Genomic DNA, 19,711 nt, shown 5'->3' with positions numbered 1-19,711 from the left:
AATGTGATTGTGACGATACATTTCCCCTCATGCAAGAAAGATCTCTGGTTTACATCGCCTCTTCCTCTTTCAGCAGGTGAATCACATCTTCGTCGCAGCGGCACAGACATCATCCCAAAGGCTCGGATGAAGACCCTGAAGATGTCTGTGGTCATTGTGCTGTCCTTTGTGGTGTGCTGGACGCCATACTACCTGCTGGGGATCTGGTACTGGTTCCAGCCTGACATGCTACGTGTCACACCTGAGTACGTCCATCATATCCTGTTCGTGTTTGGGAACCTGAACACGTGCTGCGATCCTGTTATTTATGGATTTTACACCCCCTCTTTCCGTGCTGACCTGGCGGCATGTTGCCGCTGGTCAAAGGAAAGCTCCTCCCCCGTGTCTCTGAACAGACTGTCTACCAGACGCGGTCCTCACAGTGGGGAGCATGAGCCTCAGTGATCCTATGGATGTCGCTGAGCACTGGACCGCTCGTTCGCATTCAGAGAGGATGACCTCCATTCTGTTACCCTTGTTCTATCCTAGGCACTTTAACGTTGGGAGTTGGGTCATCTAGACCCACTAGACAGAGCTCTGAACCTTTTTTCTTCAATGATTTGTGATCTTCACTGGTGTCCATGGATTACATGAAATCTTTCCACCTTTATCCACCTTTGTCATGGTAGGGGGAACACCTCAATGGAGGGGGGGGTCATCTAAGATAGCACAAGGGTTAAACAGTCAGAGAATAAAGCTGATCCGATTTTTGATTTTAGTTCCTGTTTTTCGTCATTCGTTCATATATGAAAAATGGAATACCCCCCACCCCCACCCGTGTTTGAACTCTTTAAAACATCAGTCAAAACAGTTTTTCTACTGGACTTTTATTTGGTTTAAAGACTAAAAAACAGCAGAAAGAAGCGACAGACACGAGGCAGGTCAGAGCCAGAACACAGGCGTGTTTCCATCATCTTCAGTCATTTCAGGTTAAAGACGCTTAAAGCTTTTATTCTGACACACTTGGAATAGAAAATGTACTGTATGTATTATTAAAGCATTGCGGTTCTCATTGGTTCTAGCCTTTAGTTGCTATTATCTCTACAGTTTCTACAGTTGCAGGACTTCTGTAGATCTCTGTCTGCAGAAGTTCTGCTTTCTTCTATCGTACTGTTTGATGCCACAGCTGCTTCAGGTTCAGCATGGCGACCATTCTTCAATTCAAAACTTCTACCAACATTTTCATTCAACTACAACAAAAAGTCAGCAAACACTAGCAGGTCATCATCAATGTACAAACATTTTGGTAGGTTGTCCTGATGACAGAGCATCAAGAAAGTAAAAGGTTCCAAACTAAAATGTTTGGAAATGTAATGTCATCAACAAGACGTCAAGGACCACCCACTGGGATGTTCAAAAACCAGGAGGAGGGTGGGACCTGGACCTGTGTCTCTGGAGAAGCCAAACAAAAATGTCTGCTGTCCTGGTTGACTCCTCCCACCTACAGCAGCTGCACATGTTAAAGGTACAGTGAGGTAAGAAGAAAGTATTCAGTCAGCCATCAGCTGTTCAAGTTCTCCCACGGAAAAATATGAGTTTGGTCTGTGATGTTCATCATAGAAAGACTTCAACTGTGAGTCAGAATGAGAGGAAAGAATCCAGGAAAACCGTTGTTGAATTTTCAGGAAATAATTGTTAAATTCCTCAGTAAAAGTATTCAGTCATCTACAAACATCTGGATTTCTGCTCCTCACAGCCTGGACCTCCTCTGGGAGGCTCCTCTGTCCTCCACCTGCAGTAATGACACCTGTTTGAACCTCAAGCTCTCGCATCCTTAGAACAGCAGACTCAGTGTGAAGCACGGGGTGGAAGCATCATGGTTTGTATGAAGGAAGGGATGAATGGAGATTTTGGACAAACACCTCTTTCCATCATTGAGGACATTGAAGATGAAACGTGTCTGGATCTTCCAGCAGGACAGTGATCCCAATCACATCACCATGGCAACCAGGGAGGGGCTTCATGAGAAGCACTTGCAGGTTCTGGAGGGTTCTAGCCAGACTCTGGACCTCGGTCCAACAGAGGATCTGTGGAGGGACCTGAAAGTCAGCGTTTCCATCCCAGCATGAAGAATGGACCGAAGCTGCTGAACATCACAGACCAAACTCTGATTTTTAGGCAGAGAACCCCCCTGCAGTTGTATGTTGGTCCAAAAAAATCTCCTAACTCATCTAGGATCGGCTAACAAGGTCTGAGATCCTGGAATTCCAGGTTTAGGATCAGTGAGAGTGACTTTTGACAGGCCAGCTGCAGAAAACGGTCTGTATTTTCACGTGCAGTTGGAAATTCCCAGCAGAAGCAGATTTAAAGGCACAGTTCACAAGGCGTATCCTCGGGACAAGCAAGGCCAGCAGGTTGGAGACAGAGGCTCTCAAGTCCTTCAGAACAAATAGTCAAGACAGACATCAGTAGAAACATCCAGTCAACTTCCAGGAGCAGGTATTTGGTCACAGAAGGCGTCCTGACCAGGTCCCCCGTACGGGACCACAAACCTCCAAACATGTGTTCTGTACAGCTGAGAGCAGCAAGAACTTGTTTTGGTTTTGTTTGTTCTTCAACTCTCAACTGGTAAAAGAGTGAAAACAAACAGGAAAGGCGATGTATTTTTGGATCTTTGACTGGACGTCAGCAGTTTGAGAACATTTGGTTAAAACTCTGTTTCTCATTCAGACGTCTGAGGTTTCTTTCGGCAAAGCTGACGCAGACGGCGCGCGCCCCGCCAAAATAAAGCATTCAACAGGAAATGCTTCCTGTTCATCTCTCAGCAGCTTCTAACAGTTACGAAGGGTTTCCATGACGACCAGCATCGTCTGGCCATCAGTGAATCACAACTGGAAGTCTGAGCTTCAGTGTGCTTCAGGGTCTGAACTCTGAAGATTAAGAACTTTGGGGAACCTGGATCTGGGTTCCTTTTTAGGCTAATGAAGACGAGATCAAGCTTAGTGACCTAGTCTCGTAAAGGAAGAGCGTTTAATCCTCAAGGACCCCTTCTGGGTCTAAATGGTACAATCTGCAGCGGATCGGTTCTTCTTTGCTCTGTTGACAGTCAGGGTTCTGCAAGAACGGGCAAAACTATCATCATGAATGTACTCTAACTAGTTTAAGGCATTAGAACGTATTAGAACAACACCAGAACTGAAAAAGAACGTCAACTTCTACCAGAAGGAAGAACGAAAACCATGAAAACTTTTACAGAACGTCAGAGACCAAAGATAAAAAAATGTTCATTTCTATCTTCACCATCTTTCCTGCATGCTAAATATTAACATGTAACACACACTTTAGTAAGGCTTTGCTTCTGCGACCTCATTTCAGGAATGTTTCAACATCTGGTTTAGCTTTTATACTTTTTCATCTCTAATCATTTAATGTGTATTAAAATAAATATATAACAGTAACTCTCCAGTTCTGCAGATGGGGTTTCTGGATGCTAAACATCACTTCTGGTTTTTGGATTCTGAAACAAAGACTAGCACGTACACCCCAGGAACCTTTTCAACTTTTTTGGCTCTGAGCTCCTGAAGCAGCACTGTGGGAGAAAATACCTCTTTCTGAGGAGGACAAGGAAGAAAAGAATCAATCAGGAGTGGAAGCTGGCCCCCAAGGAGCCTTTGCTTTTGAGGTAGGTCAGTGACCGGCACCATGGCCTGACGGCGGTCCGGGACAACAAGTTTGAGGTAGTGTTCTTTGGAAGTAAAGAGTTTGCTGAAATATGGGGGGGGGGGTCCCCTCTACATCCTCTGTTGGCTTGAGGAAGAGAAGGTTCCACAGGGGGGGCAGGGGGGGGGGGGGGGGGGGGGGGGGGGGGTTGGGGTTATCCCGGTCCAATCTGTGCTGGTAAAGGTGGCTCAATTATAAGGATCACCGGTGGAGAGGTGGAGTCAACTGCCTGCAGGTGGAGGAGAAGACTCCATATCACGAACAGAACAAACTTTAACAAGAAACAGAGGTCTGATGGGGGTCTGATGGGGGTCTGATGGGGGTCTGATGGAGGTCTGGGGGGGATCTGATGGAGGTCTGATGGAGGTCTGGGGGGGATCTGATGGGGTCTGATGGGGGTCTGATGGGGGTCTGATGGGGGTCTGATGGGGGTCTGATGGGGGTCTGATGGAGGTCTGGGGGGGATCTGATGGAGGTCTGATGGAGGTCTGGGGGGGGTCTGATGGGGGTCTGATGGGGGTCTGATGGGGGTCTGATGTGGTCTGATGGGATCTGATGGGATCTGATGGGGTCTGATGGGGGTCTGATGGAGGTTTGATGGGGGTCTGATGGAGGTCTGGTGGGGATCTGATGGAGGTCTGGTGGGGATCTGATGGGGTCTGATGGAGGTCTGATGGGGTCTGATGGGGGTCTGATGGGGGTCTGATGGGGGTCTGATGAGGTCTGATGGAGGTCTGATGAGGTCTGATGGGGGTCTGAGGGAGGTCTGAGGGACGTCTGATGGGGGTCTGATGGGGTCTGATGGGGGTCTGATGGGGGTCTGATGGAGGTCTGATGGAGGTCTGGGGGGGATCTGATGGAGGTCTGATGGGGGTCTGAGGGACGTCTGATGGGGGTCTGATGGATATCTGATGGGGGTCTGATGGGAGTCTGAGGGAGGTCTGATGGGGGTCTGATGGGGGTCTGATGGGGGTGTGATGGGAGGTCTGATGGAGGTCTGATGGGGGTCTGATGGGGGTCTAATGGGGTCTGATGGAGGTCTGATGGAGGTCTGAGGGGGGTCCGATGGGGTCTGATGGGGTCTGATGGAGGTCTGATGGGGTCTGATGGGGATCTGATGGAGGTCTGATGGAGGTCTGAGGGACGTCTGATGGGGGTCTGATGGGGGTCTGATGAGGTCTGATGGAGGTCTGATGGGGGTCTGGTGGAGGTCTGGTGGGGATCTGATGGAGGTCTGACGGGGGTCTGATGTGGTCTGATGGGGTCTGATGGGGGTCTGGTGGAGGTCTGATGGAGGTCTGATGGAGGTCTGATGGAGGTCTGATGGGGGTCTGGTGGAGGTCTGGTGGGGATCTGATGGAGGTCTGACGGGGGTCTGATGTGGTCTGATGGGATCTGATGGGGTCTGATGGGGGTCTGATGGAGGTCTGATGGAGGTCTGATGGGGGTCTGATGGGGGTCTGATGGGGGTCTGATGGGGTCTGATGGGGTCTGATGGAGGTCTGGTGGGGATCTGATGGGGTCTGATGGAGGTCTGATGGGGTCTGATGGGATCTGATGGGGGTCTGATGGGGGTCTGATGGGGGTCTGATAAGGTCTGAGGGAGGTCTGAGGGAGGTCTGATGGGGGTCTGATGGGGTCTGATGGGAGGTCTGATGGGGGTCTGATGGGGGTCTGATGGAGGTCTGATGGGAGGTCTGTGGGAGGTCTGAGGGAGGTATGTGGGAGGTCTGACGGGGGTCTGATGGGGGTCTGATGGGGGTCTGATGGGGGTCTGATGGGGGTCTGATGGGGGTCTGATGGGGGTCTGATGGAGGTCTGGGGGGGATCTGATGGAGGTCTGATGGAGGTCTGGGGGGGATCTGATGGGGTCTGATGGGGGTCTGATGGGGGTCTGATGGGGGTCTGATGGGGGTCTGATGGGGTCTGATGGGGGTCTGATGGAGGTCTGATGGGAGTCTGATGGGGTCTGATGGGGGTCTGATGGGGTCTGAAGGGGGTCTGATGGGGGTCTGATGGGGGTCTGATGGGGTCTGATGGGGGTCTGATGGAGGTCTGATGGAGGTCTGGTGGGAATCTGATGAAGGTCTGATGGGGGTCTGATGGGGTCTGATGGGGATCTGATGGAGGTCTGATGGGGTCTAATGGGGGTCTGATGGGGGTCTGATGGAGGTCTGATGGGGGTCTGATGGGGGTCTGATGGAGGTCTGATGGGGATCTGATGAAGGTCTGATGGGGGTCTGATGGGGTCTGATGGGGTCTGATGGAGGTCTGATGGAGGTCTGAGGGGGGTCCGATGGGGTCTGATGGAGGTCTGATGGAGGTCTGATGGAGGTCTGATAGAGGTCTGATGGGGGTCTGATGGGAGGTCTGAGGGAGGTCTGATGGAGGTCTGATGGGAGGTCTGAGGGAAGTCTGAGGGAGATGTGATGGAGGTCTGATGGGAGTCTGAGGGAGGTCTGAGGGAGGTCTGATGGGGGTCTGATGGGGGTCTGATGGGGGTCTGATGGAGGTCTGTGGGAGGTCTGAGGGAGGTCTGAGGGGGGTCTGATGGGGGTCTGATGAGGTCTGATGGGGGTCTGATGGAGGTCTGTGGGAGGTCTGAGGGAGGTCTGGAGGGGATCTGATGGAGGTCTGATGGGGGTCTGATGGGGGTCTAATGGAGGTCTGATGGGGGTCTGATGGAGGTCTGATGGGGGTCTGATGGGTGTCTGATGGAGGTCTGATGGAGGTCTGATGGAAGTCTGATGGAGGTCTGAGGGACGTCTGATGGGGGTCTGATGGGGGTCTGATGGGGGTCTGATGGAGGTCTGATGGGGGTCTGATGGAGGTCTGATGGGGGTCTGATGGGGTCTGATGGAGGTCTGATGGAGGTCTGGTGGGGATCTGATGGAGGTCTGATGGGAATCTGATGGAGGTCTGATGGAGGTCTGAGGGAGGTCTGATGGAGGTCTGATGGGAATCTGATGGAGGTCTGATGGGGGTCTGATGTGGTCTGATGGGATCTGATGGGGTCTGATGGGGGTCTGATGGAGGTTTGATGGGGGTCTGATGGAGGTCTGGTGGGGATCTGATGGAGGTCTGGTGGGGATCTGATGGGGTCTGATGGAGGTCTGATGGGGTCTGATGGGGGTCTGATGGGGGTCTGATGGGGGTCTGATGAGGTCTGATGGAGGTCTGAGGGAGGTCTGAGGGACGTCTGATGGGGGTCTGATGGGGTCTGATGGGGGTCTGATGGGGGTCTGATGGAGGTCTGATGAGGTCTGATGGAGGTCTGAGGGAGGTCTGAGGGACGTCTGATGGGGGTCTGATGGGGTCTGATGGAGGTCTGGGGGGGATCTGATGGAGGTCTGATGGAGGTCTGAGGGACGTCTGATGGGGGTCTGATGGGGGTCTGATGAGGTCTGATGGAGGTCTGAGGGAGGTCTGAGGGACGTCTGATGGGGGTCTGATGGGGTCTGATGGAGGTCTGGGGGGGATCTGATGGAGGTCTGATGGAGGTCTGAGGGACGTCTGATGGGGGTCTGATGAGGGTCTGATGGAGGTCTGATGGATATCTGATGGGGGTCTGATGGGAGTCTGAGGGAGGTCTGATGGGGGTCTGATGGGGGTCTGATGGTGGTGTGATGGGAGGTCTGATGGAGGTCTGATGGGGGTCTGATGGGGGTCTGATGGAGGTCTTGTGGGGATCTGATGGAGGTCTGATGGAGGTCTAATGGGGTCTGATGGAGGTCTGATGGAGGTCTGAGGGGGGTCCGATGGGGTCTGATGCGGTCTGATGGAGGTCTGATGGGGTCTGATGGGGATCTGATGGAGGTCTGATGGAGGTCTGAGGGACGTCTGATGGGGGTCTGATGGGGGTCTGATGAGGTCTGATGGAGGTCTGATGGGAATCTGATGGAGGTCTGATGGAGGTCTGATGGAGGTCTGAGGGAGGTCTGATGGAGGTCTGATGGGAATCTGATGGAGGTCTGATGGGGGTCTGATGTGGTCTGATGGGATCTGATGGGGTCTGATGGGGGTCTGATGGAGGTTTGATGGGGGTCTGATGGAGGTCTGGTGGGGATCTGATGGAGGTCTGGTGGGGATCTGATGGGGTCTGATGGAGGTCTGATGGGGTCTGATGGGGGTCTGATGGGGGTCTGATGGGGGTCTGATGAGGTCTGATGGAGGTCTGATGGAGGTCTGATGGAGGTCTGATGGAGGTCTGATGGGGGTCTGGTGGAGGTCTGGTGGGGATCTGATGGAGGTCTGACGGGGGTCTGATGTGGTCTGATGGGATCTGATGGGGTCTGATGGGGGTCTGATGGAGGTCTGATGGAGGTCTGATGGGGGTCTGATGGGGGTCTGATGGGGGTCTGATGGGGTCTGATGGGGTCTGATGGAGGTCTGGTGGGGATCTGATGGGGTCTGATGGAGGTCTGATGGGGTCTGATGGGATCTGATGGGGGTCTGATGGGGGTCTGATGGGGGTCTGATAAGGTCTGAGGGAGGTCTGAGGGAGGTCTGATGGGGGTCTGATGGGGTCTGATGGGAGGTCTGATGGGGTCTGATGGGGATCTGATGGAGGTCTGATGGAGGTCTGAGGGACGTCTGATGGGGGTCTGATGGGGGTCTGATGAGGTCTGATGGAGGTCTGATGGGGGTCTGGTGGAGGTCTGGTGGGGATCTGATGGAGGTCTGACGGGGGTCTGATGTGGTCTGATGGGATCTGATGGGGTCCGATGGGGGTCTGATGGAGGTCTGATGGAGGTCTGATGGAGGTCTGATGGGGGTCTGATGGGGGTCTGATGGAGGTCTTGTGGGGATCTGATGGAGGTCTGATGGAGGTCTAATGGGGTCTGATGGAGGTCTGATGGAGGTCTGAGGGGGGTCCGATGGGGTCTGATGGGGTCTGATGGAGGTCTGATGGGGTCTGATGGGGATCTGATGGAGGTCTGATGGAGGTCTGAGGGACGTCTGATGGGGGTCTGATGGGGGTCTGATGAGGTCTGATGGAGGTCTGATGGGGGTCTGGTGGAGGTCTGATGGGGGTCTGGTGGAGGTCTGGTGGGGATCTGATGGAGGTCTGACGGGGGTCTGATGTGGTCTGATGGGATCTGATGGGGTCTGATGGGGGTCTGATGGAGGTCTGATGGAGGTCTGATGGGGGTCTGATGGGGGTCTGATGGGGGTCTGGTGGGGATCTGATGGGGTCTGATGGAGGTCTGATGGGGTCTGATGGGATCTGATGGGGGTCTGATGGGGGTCTGATGGGGGTCTGATAAGGTCTGAGGGAGGTCTGAGGGAGGTCTGATGGGGGTCTGATGGGGTCTGATGGGAGGTCTGATGGGGGTCTGATGGGGGTCTGATGGAGGTCTGATGGGAGGTCTGTAGGAGGTCTGAGGGAGGTATGTGGGAGGTCTGATGGAGGTCTGAGGGAGGTCTGATGGGGGTCTGATGGGGGTCTGATGGGAGGTCTGTAAGGGGTCTGAGGGAGGTCTGTGGGAGGTCTGTGGGAGGTCTGATGGGGTTTGAGGGAGGTCTGATGGGGGTCTGATGAGGTCTGAGGGGGGTCTGATGGGGGTCTGATGGAGGTCTGATGGGAGGTCTGATGGAGGTCTGATGGGGGTCTGATGGGGGTCTGATTGGAGGTCTGAGGGAGGTCTGATGGGGGTCTGATGGGAGGTCTGAGGGAGGTCTGAGGGAGGTCTGATGGGGGTCTGAGGGAGGTCTAATTGGGGTCTGATGGGGGTCTGATGAGGTCTGAGGGGGGTCTGATGGGGGTCTGATGGAGGTCTGATGGGAGGTCCAATGGGGTCTGATGGGGTCTGATGATGGCCTTATAAACATATGATGGAGGTCTGATGGAGGTCTGAGGGAGGTCTGATGGGGGTCTGATGGGGGTCTGATGGGGGTCTGATTGGAGGTCTGAGGGAGGTCTGATGGGGGTCTGATGGGAGGTCTGAGGGAGGTCTGAGGGAGGTCTGATGGGGGTCTGAGGGAGGTCTAATTGGGGTCTGATGGGGGTCTGATGAGGTCTGAGGGGGGTCTGATGGGGGTCTGATGGAGGTCTGATGGGAGGTCCAATGGGGTCTGATGGGGTCTGATGATGGCCTTATAAACATATGATGGAGGTCTGATGGGGGTCTGATGGGGTCTGATGGGGGTCTGATGGAGGTCTGATGGTGGTCTGATGGAGATCTGTGGGAGGTCTGATGGAGGTCTGATGGGGGTCTGATGGGGGTCTGATGGGGGTCTGATGGAGGTCTGATGGTGGTCTGATGGAGATCTGTGGGAGGTCTGAGGGAGGTCTGATGGGGGTCTGAGGGAGGTCTGATGGGAGGTCTGATGGGGGTCTGATGAGGTCTGATGGGGGTCTGATGGGGGTCTGATGGAGGTCTGATGGAGGTCTGATGGGGGTCTGATGGAGGTCTGATGGAGGTCTGATGGAGGTCTGATGATGGCCTTATAAACATATGATGTAGATCTGGTGAAGGTCTGGTGGAGGTCTAACAGATGTCTTACAGATGTCTGGTTGTGTTGTCTTAGTTCCATACTCTCTGGGGTTTGACCTTTATGGGCTCTAGTGCCATTTTCGGAGGGTGGGGGCTTCCGTGTTTTGCTGCAGAAAAAGCTGACAGGAAAGAACGAGTGGAAGAATGAGGTAAGGATATAATGGAGGAAGAATAAAAAAACAAAAAAAGACCTGAAAAGATAAAGGTGAGGCTCTCACCTCCGCCTGTAGCCCAGCATGATGAAGAGCAGGAAGCAGAGGATGCAGGCAAGACCGCTGTGGACACCAACCAGCAAGGCAGAGGTGGAGTTATTTGACTGGTCACAGTTACAGGTGGCAGCAGCTGAGGGGAGAGCAGCCGTTAGGTTGAAGTGGTTGAAGATGTCAAAGTACCAGCAGAACAAACCATCTGTACCTTCTGTTGCTCCTGCCTCAGACAGGGACACCAGACGGCTGGTAGATCGGCTGTCGCCGTTTCCATTGAACGCAACCAGTTGAACTTTGTATAGACCTTCAGGCTCTGTGGAAGGAAGAATCAGTAATTGCTATGGTGACTATGCTGCGTTCATGCAACCAGTTTGCCGGTTTGCTGTAAACTCTGAATCCAAAGAAGCCTAAACGTGAGAAAGAGAAACAGCTCAGGTGCAAAAAACCCAACATATGAACGTTTAGTTTTGGTAAAGTCCACGATGCTGCAGTAGACCTTTGTTCTACTGTGGTAGACCTTAAACCGTCTGTGGTAGACCTTCGTTCATGCTCCTCCCTTCCTCACATCTAAAATGATTTTTTATATGCAGATTCTGCGAAACAAAAGATTTTTATTTCAGTTTTAGTCATGAAGACAAATTAGGAGGTTTTGTTGGCGGTGGAGCAGGTACCACCTGTGAACCTGCAGGTCATGACGACACCATTCAAAGCCAACACGTAGACACGGACATGGAACCAGGAAAAGCACGTGAACTCACCCAGGTGTGAGACGATGTGGGTGTTGATGTGTGCAGGGACAATCTCTTGCCCCTTAATGTCTGGGTTGGAGACCCCATGGTAGGTCAGTTTAAGGCCTTCCAGTTTTCCAGGTTTACTGGGCAGTTCCCAGTACACCTGTATAGCAGTCTGGTTGAGGACTTTTGTGAAGAAACTCAGAGGATCTGGAACTGAAGTGGAACAGAAAGATGTGTTTACCTCGTGAAACTAGTACAAACATGGAGAACATCAGGAACAGCTGTGAAACAAAGCAGTGAAGAAGACTTCCTGTGTGCAGAGACCTACCGCCCCCCAGTGTCGTGGCCGTGACAGTGCTGGACTGCTGGCTGCTCCCCAGAGCAGTGTAGGCTTTCAGGTAGATGGAGTAGGTGGTGGCAGCATCCAGATTGTTTAAGTCGTGAGTGAAGGTGGTTTTACTCACTGCCTCCTGTAGCTCTGCACTGTCTGGTTCTGGTTATGTGACAGGAAGTAGAACATGAGTGAGAAACAGGTCAACTTTTGGTTGAGACTCCACCAAAAACCAAGTAGTCCCCAGGACGCAAATGAACACATAGGTAAGGTGGTCCTGATGTTCAGCAACCTCACACCTGTTTCCAGGCAGGTCCAGGTCTCTGTACAAATCCTGAATCTGAGATCCAGTGACCCTACCACAAACACCCCAGAACTTGAGGAAGACTGTTTGGTCAACCTTCTGATGGGCTTAGAAGGTGTCTGTGTCTGGTGGCTGTTTCTCACCTCCCAGTCGTCGGATGTGCAGGACGTATCCGATAATCTGCTGGCCGACCCGTTCCTCTGGCTGGTCCCAGCTCAGCTGGAGGCCGCTGGATGTCAGGGGTGTGGCCTGAAGGCCCGTTGGGGGGGCAGACAGTTCTGGGCCCTGGCTGATGGCCAACCGGGCACTGGCCTGGTTGGTACCGGCAGTGTTCTCAGCAATGCACTGGTAAATGGCCTCGTCTTCGGGGGTGATGCGAGTGATGGCGAGGGTCCTGGAAGGAACGACAGAGTTTCAGTCTGGGAAGAATCTTTCGGTCTGACGGACTCTGCCAAAACTCTCACGTGTTCCCGTTGGTGAGCTTGACGTTTCCACCGGGATTCAGCAGTTTGCCGTTCTTCAGCCAGATGAGATGTGGCTCAGGGACGCCGGTGGCTGTGCAGCTGAAGACTGCACTGCCCCCTGTTGGTCTGGAGACAGACTGAGGCCACTGAATAAACTCTGGAGGAGCTGGAACACAAGCAGATCATGAGCCTGCTGCTCTGTTTGACAACATAGTCTGACCCACAGGGGGCACTCCAGGCCACCGGGGGGCACTGTGGATTCAGGGACACGACAATCTAGACCAAACTGTTGAATCACCGGACCACAGCACGTCTGATTAACTGATGGTTTGATTGGAGCGTCTGTGTGGGGGAGGGGAGATTGGACCTTTGATCAGCTGCTTGATTCAGTCAGGTGAGGAGAGCTCTTTTACTAAGCTCCTCCCATCTCGCCACCTGCTGTGGTTCAGACGAGGTCTGGCGTCTGGTTTCAACCAAGTTTGAAATGTGGCCTTCTTTCCACAGACACGTTCTGAACTGCAGCCAGGAGCCTTTGGGCTCACAGTCCCACTCTTGACTCAGTTCTGGTGGGTCCAGATGTTCCGACTCAACATCAAAACATTTCTGCTGAAAGAGCAGACAGGTTCTCTTCTGCTTTGACCTATGACCTCTGCTAAAGACTGATTTCATGTTGTTGAGCAGTGAAACCAGCGAAAGCAGGAGGCGGGTTCTCTGAGACAGAACCTTTTCTGAACCTGGTGGTTCCTCTGGTTCTGCTGCTGCAGACCTTCATCATCGTGAGAAATTCACATTGAACTTGAACTTCTTTGTATCTGACCTTTAACCCCAGCCCGTCTGACGGACAGGTGCTGTCTCGACTTTGCAGCCTTGTCGCCATAAGAACACAGACACATGCCTCCATTACCTCTTATAACCGCAGGATGCCCCTCCCTCCTCCTACAGCCTAAATGCAAAGATGGGGCAGGGGTCAAAGGTCAAAGGGGGTCTTTATTTGTATGTTTGTGAGTCTGCCTTTTGGGGGGGTCATTAACAGACAAAAGAAATTGATTTATGGGTAGACTGAACCCTCCAGCATGAGAGCAGAGCATAGACTGCACCACACACCAGAAGCCCCGCCCCCATGATGAAGATGAAGATAGACGAGCTTCTTCTCTGCACAGACGTCTGCGCAGATATTGTGTCTGCCGAACTGCTGCTGAGAGTTTTCAGGGTGAAACCTGCAGAATCTGGATCGGTTTTCTCAGAACAGTACTGACTAGATGGATCTCAGCTGGGGGGGCATCCAGACGTGGGAAAGGAGGTGGTGAGGAGCAGGCAGACGGGAAAAAGTCCCCTTTGTAAAGTGGCTCTGTTCTCATGCTAATCCACATTCTAATGAAGCACATACGCACACAATGAGCCAAGTGACCTCTGACCCCGCCTCCCCGACCTCGAGCTGAGTGGCAGCAGGGCGAGGCCCTTAAAAAAACTCCAGAGATGGAAGAAACAGACGAGTAGGTCGGATAGTTAGAAGAGACGGATGAGGGACGAAGGATCGGTGGACGAAACCAAACCTCCCTTAAGGTTTTCCGCTGTTCCTCAAGGTTCCTGCATTTTCTTTCTCCTCAGTTCTTTTGCTGCTGACGTTTGAAATGTTAAACTAAAGAACATTTGGAATATTTTCCATCTGAGCAAACAGGTGAAGCACCTACTCTAACGGGGGGGGACCAGCCTACAGCGGCCTCTGGGTGTAGCAGAGCTATAAATGTGAGACATGGAAACACAGGTTCTGGGACAGGATGACCCGCTTTTAAAGAGACACCAGGACAGATGAACCACAACCCCGTCTGCTGCAGAGAGGTCCACAGACTGGGTCTCTGGTTCGGGTTCAGGCGGTGTGGGCTGCTGACACATACCTTGGACCACGAGCCGTCCCTGTGCAGTTCTTCTGGACCGGCTGCCGGGTCGGTTGGCAGAACAGACGTAAACTCCAGAATGCTGCAAGGTGGCATCGGAGATCATCAGGTTCCCCGTTCCCAGAACCTGGACCCCTTCCACCCCAATGGACCGACCATCTGAGGACACCAGCACAGGCAGGAAGTGATCAGTTCTGAGAGTCGGGTCAGAGCGTAGCCCTTGTCGGGTCTGGGTCTGGTTACCGAGGCGGCTCCAGGACACGATGGGGCGGGGGTTTCCTGTAGCAATGCACTCCAGGATGGCAGTCTGATGGATGTTGATGGTGAGGTTCTGAGGACCGGACAGGATGACGGGTTCCTTGTAGGTTCTGGATCCTGCAGCTGCACCCAAAGACCCTCGTCAGTGAAGAGGCAAGTGAGGGGAGGAGCTAAACTGGGATTTCTGGGACCCTGGTGTGGTCTTACCGGTGACAGACAGCTGGGCTTCGTGGCTGAATCGTATGTTGGCGATATTAGAGGCGACACATCTGAAGAAGCCGCTGTCCGAACGCTGAACGCCGGTGATCTGCAGCACGCCGTTGGGCAGCAAAGTGTACCTGCACACACAGAGACCTAAGCCCCCTGCTCCAGCCTTAGTGCTGACCCCCCCATCTTTATTGCACTCACCGGGGGTCGTTAGTGCTCAGGGGGCGTTGGTCTTTCTGCCAGGTGATGTTGGCTTCTGGGACCCCTCTCACTTGGCAGCTAAGTCGGGCCACACCCCCTTCATCCACCAGCAAGGACTGTGGGTGGGACAGGAACCTGGGCAGGGCTGTGGGGGGTGGGGGTGGTTAGTGACGATATGCGTTTGTGCACAGGTATGATAGGTGGGGGGAACTCACAGGCCAGCCTCACGTGGGCCTTGCGGCTAATCAGCATGCCGTAGCGGTTCTGAGCGGCGCACTCGTACTCCCCCGCGTCCGTCTCGTTGCTCTCACGCCGTTTGGAGAAGTTTCTTATGAGCAGCGTGCCGTTGGCGAGTATGGCCGTCCTGACGCCCGCTGCCACGGGAACACCGTTACGTCTCCAGGTGATGGTGATGGGACCTTCCCCTTCAACCTGGCAGTTTAACGTGAGGGGGCGGTCCCTGACTGCAATGATGTCATCAGGCTCCATCAGGAAAGCCAATTCAGAAGCTGCAAAAACACCTGAGAGAAGGAAAGGTTCGGCGTCAGTCCCACGAATAAAGAAAGACAGAAAACACGGGGGGGGGGGGGGTACTAATAAATCAGAAATAGAAACACTGCATTAAGAGAAATTCAAACTCGATCTATTTGAAAGCCGTGGAAACAAAAGAAATTCTACCAAAGAATTCAAAAACAAAACATCTACAGACGGTTAAATAATTAATATGATGGTGATAAAAAGGTCATTGATCCCAATGTCGACCGCTGACCGACATCTGCAATCTATCCTTTCAAACAGGAACTTTTCCTCAAAAAATGAAACTAGCCAAAGTAATCCCATTACACAAACATCTACTATTACAGACCAGTGTCTGTACTCTGACCAGTCTCAAAAATACTCAAAGTTTTCCTCACAAGGCTGGAAATTCTGCAGAGAAACAGAAACTAATGTTCAACGATCAATATGGTTTCAGAAAAAAACAGATCAACATCCATGACGATTACACAACATACGACAAAATTATAAATGTCACTGACAATAAAGAGTTCACAGTAGGAGTGTTCATGGATCTGAAAAGGCTTTTGACACATTTGACCGTAACATTTTAGTAAACAAACTGGAAAGATCTGGAATACGAGGACCAGCATCACAATGATTAAACCGTTTCATTAATAACAGGCAGCAGTTTGTCCAACTGGAGGACTGTCAATCATCCCTGCTAAATCTAAGCTGTGGAGTTCCACAAGGGTCAATATTAGGTCCCACACTGTTCATCCTTTACATTAATGTTACATTAACATTTATATCCTGATGACACAAGTACAGTCTGTACAGGGGAGAATCTCAGGGAAACTGTAAAAACAGAAAATACAGATTTAGATCAACTAAAACAATGGTTTGACAAAAGTAAACTCTCACTCACTCAGTGGTTTTTTGTTAACAAAACTAAATTCATGATTTTCTTAAATCGCCACATTCCTGCAGATGTAGAAATAAAAGTAGCCATTGATAATCCTGTTCTGGAAAGAGTAACTATAATAAAGTTCCTTGGAGTAATTCTGGACGACAAAATTGCTAAAAGCATAGCAGTGTTGGGAAAAACGCATCATACTCTCACAAAGCACGTCTACTAACATATTCATCCAGAATACTACCATAGTTACAGTACAGTGGAGAAGTTTGGGGAAATACTTATAAAACAAACCTACAGTCTGTAACCCTTGGTCTATCCTAGGCACTTTAACATTGGGAGGTGGGTCATCTAGACCCACTAGACAGAGCTCTGAACCTTTTTTCTTCAATGATTTGTGATCTTCACTGGTGTCCATGGATTACATGAAATCTTTCCACCTTTATCCACCTTTGTCATGGTAGGAAGAACACCTCAATGCAAGGGGGGGGTCATCTAAGATAGCACAAGGGATAAATATCTTATAAAAAAAGCTGTTGGAATAGTTCATGGAGTGGATTATGGGACACAAACAAATAGACCATTTTTAAAAGCTCATTGAAATTATGGGATCTAGTGAAACTGAAAACAGCTCTCATGCATAAAGACAGAAATAACTTATTACCTATGAACTTCCAACAAATGTTGAAGGACAGAGACGTACAACTTAAGAAATCAGCTGAACTTCAGAAAGCAGAGCATTCGCACTACAAAAAGAAAATGATGAATGAGTGGATTTATGGAACAGACTGGATGAAGGTTTAAAACAAACCAAACCTTTACATGAATTCAAAAAACCTAAACATCTCACTGATGGACCTGAACAAGACCGGAAATGATCCATAAATGTCACTTCTGCAAAGGTGCTGTGCAGAATGTAATGTGAATGTATAACATGAACAAAACTGAAACACAGATCATCAGGTGTAAAAAAGGGGCGGAGTCACACACAGTTGGTCTTAAAGCCTTTAAGCTCGTGTCTCATCTGTCTATTTCAATCTCTTCTCTTTGTTTTCATTTCTGTTGGAAATAAAGAAAATTGAATTGAATTCAAAAGACAGAGAGCCGGATCATAAGGAAGAACCTGCCAGAACCTCTTCATGAATTGAAGCAAACTAGAAGAAGCTCAGGTTTCTCGTTGGTTCTGTGGACTGAGAGTCCTGGTTCTGATGGTTCCTGTAGATCCAGAACTTCATGATCTTCTTCAGAAATAAAAGAAGTTCCATCAGAGAGGAAATTCAGGACAACCTCCAGACGGTTTCAGGAAGCACATCTTCAGTGATTGCTGAACCAGAACTTCTTGAAGTCTCTTTGGACCTCCAGAACTTTCTGTGGATCTTCAGCTTCTCCTTCCGGTTCCAACCCGACTCTTTACAGAGATGTTCAGATTCTTCTCAGACCACGTTCCTCTGGATTTAAGCTGCTCTTCACTTTTGTTTTCAAATATTCTGTTGGTCCAAAAGTTTGACCTAATGACCTCATCTGACATTTGTAGAAGAACAGGAACAGAACCGGAACTCCTGTTTACGATCTCTGTCTTCTCCATGCTCATCTTGACCTGGTAGATGGCGTGATGACCTGGTAGACTAGTAACCACTGGTCTCAGTTGCTTAGCCCACCCGGTTCTGTAGAAATACTAAGTGGAACCGTTCACATCTCCTCAACGGTTCCTGAATTCTGCATGTTCTGGCCTAGATAAGCACTGGGTCCAGAGCTGAACCTGGAACTGGCTGTGTTTGGTTCTGACCCACTGGATCTTTGGGTCACCCCCACCCCCCAGCACTGGACTCCAATGGACTGCAGGTTCTGCTCAGATTCTATTGATGATCGGCTCTTATGGCCCCCTGCTGCCCATCCCCCCACCCCATCCACATGAACACAAACGCATAATCTGCCCCCTTTTCAACTTGAACTCATCGGGTGACTTTCCCAAACCCTTCACCCCCCCCCCCCCCCCCCCCATTCCAAATCCCCATCAATCAGTCACCCCCTGCCCCCCCCACTCTGTCCCAGCTGCTCTTTCAGAAGATGCTGTGGGAGGAGGGACCGTGAACGTGACCCGAGTGATGGCAACAACAAAGACAACAAAAAGAGATCCAGACACAACACACACACACACACACAGCCCAGAACCAAAACTGTGCTGACACCTCCCCAGACTCAAAGTCCAGGTTTAACAGAACCAGACTTACCCGTCTGTCTCATCTGCTCCGAGTTCTGAACCCTTCTGGACTTTGTTGGAACAGAACTGCAGAACCCCCACCACAGGAACATGACCCAAACCCAGAACATGTCCAGACCACTAAAGTTCTTCCAGACCTCAGAACTGGTGAGGCTGTGGTTCTAGAACTGGGTCATACATCCAAAGATGATGGTTCTGCAGAACTGGAGACTGTCTCCATCAGCTGCTGTCTTAAAGTCTGACAACGGAACCATTTTGGGTCCAAATCCTGATGGTTTGGCTGATTAGATTAGAGGCAGGACATGGGGGGGGGGGGGTCTGATCTCTGAACCTAAGGACTGGTTCCAAGGTTCTGGTCTGAATAAGGAGTCCAAGTTGCAGCAGATACAAATCCAGTCTAGCTCAGTTCTAATGAAGTCCTACAAAAACCCAGACCTGCTCCTGGGGGGTACAGACAGCATGACCCCCCCTCCTGAGAACCAGGCTTCTGAAAGCAGGATAAGGGTTGCAGTCGCCTCCCATCTGGGTCCTCTGAGCTGCCCCCCGACCTGACCTCTACATCACCCCCCCCCCCCCCACTGGGGGGCGTGTGACGTCGCACGCTCACATTTGACCATGAACTTCACACTGACTGAACCATGCAGGTCCAATCTGCACCCCCAAACCAGACTGCCCCCCTCACACCATGCCCCCTCTCTGCTCCCACCCCCCAGGGACAGATGTCCCAGTCTGGCCCTGACAACTACTCCTATGGAGGTCCACAGAGCAAGAACCGTGGTCTTCACGGTGCTGAACCCGGCCCGCTGCTCTCTGGACCTCTTTGCCCTCAGCAGTGGCTTACAGGAGCCGCTTCAGCAAAAACTCATTGAATCAAATCTGGAACCAGACTGGGTCTGGTTTTTGGAGGAGTCTCCGTCTTCTACCTTCTAATCTAGACAACAACCCTGCAGGTCCAAGACCAACAAACAACCAACCATGAATGAGAAATGAAAAAACGTAGAAACAAAGAATGGAAGTGAATCACATGAAGCCCCCAAACGCCACCAGAACCTGTGGTTCTGCTACAGGCTGGTTCTGAAACGTACCTGAGCAGCAGAGACTCAGCAGAATCATCCAGCTTCCTGTCGTCTTCATGTTGGTCCTCTTTGGACCCGAACCATTGGAGATGAAGGTCAGCAGCTTCTCCAGGAACCCACACCTCCACTCTTCAGCCTCCTCCTTGCCTCCTCTTCCTCCAAGCTGCAGGAACTCAGATCTTTGTCACACTGACGTCCCCCCAAACT

The 19,711-nt window shown here is 51.5% G+C and overlaps 2 protein-coding genes across 5 annotated transcripts in view; one reads left to right on the top strand and one right to left on the bottom strand.

Annotated features, from left to right (window-relative positions):
• gnrh-r2 (gonadotropin-releasing hormone receptor 2) overlaps positions 1 to 1,054 on the top strand; it is a 12,606-nt gene extending 11,552 nt beyond the window's left edge. For 2 of the 4 annotated variants that reach the window (NM_001104922.1, XM_078932518.1), the window contains 1 exon segment: positions 74 to 1,054. In NM_001104922.1, the coding sequence (NP_001098392.1) occupies positions 74 to 444 (371 nt within the window). In that variant the 3' untranslated portion in view covers positions 445 to 1,054. 4 annotated transcript variants of the gene reach the window in all.
• LOC101163381 (immunoglobulin superfamily DCC subclass member 3) lies at positions 851 to 19,711 on the bottom strand. The gene is made up of 14 exons (XM_023963987.2): positions 19,514 to 19,711; positions 15,012 to 15,317; positions 14,797 to 14,941; positions 14,596 to 14,726; positions 14,374 to 14,511; positions 14,131 to 14,289; positions 12,236 to 12,401; positions 11,915 to 12,165; positions 11,465 to 11,629; positions 11,161 to 11,349; positions 10,611 to 10,715; positions 10,415 to 10,538; positions 10,207 to 10,315; positions 851 to 3,928 (listed from the first exon to the last, which is right to left on the bottom strand). Exons 1-14 carry the CDS (start codon positions 19,560 to 19,562, stop codon positions 3,854 to 3,856), a joined length of 2,112 nt encoding a protein of 703 aa, XP_023819755.1. The 5' UTR covers positions 19,563 to 19,711; the 3' UTR covers positions 851 to 3,853.

The sequence above is a fragment of the Oryzias latipes genome, chromosome 16, assembly GCF_053564925.1.
Source record: "Oryzias latipes strain Hd-rR chromosome 16, Olatipes_Hd-rR_3.1".
NCBI lineage: Eukaryota > Metazoa > Chordata > Actinopteri > Beloniformes > Adrianichthyidae > Oryzias > Oryzias latipes.
The sequence above is the reverse complement of the archived record's forward strand: the minus strand, read 5'-3'. Positions and strand labels throughout refer to the sequence as shown.

What these genes read in the sequence shown, in the direction of transcription:
- LOC101163381 (XM_023963987.2), bottom strand. Translation starts at nt 19,562, where the DNA reads ATGAAGACGACAGGAAGCTGGATGATTCTGCTGAGTCTCTGCTGCTCA. An exon ending in GGGACGGCTCGTGGTCCAAG is followed by an intron (nt 12,402 to 14,130) that starts GTATGTGTCAGC and finishes CTTGTGTTCCAG; the next exon opens with CTCCTCCAGAGTTTATTCAG. An exon ending in GGCCACGACACTGGGGGGCG is followed by an intron (nt 11,350 to 11,464) that starts GTAGGTCTCTGC and finishes GTTCCACTTCAG; the next exon opens with TTCCAGATCCTCTGAGTTTC.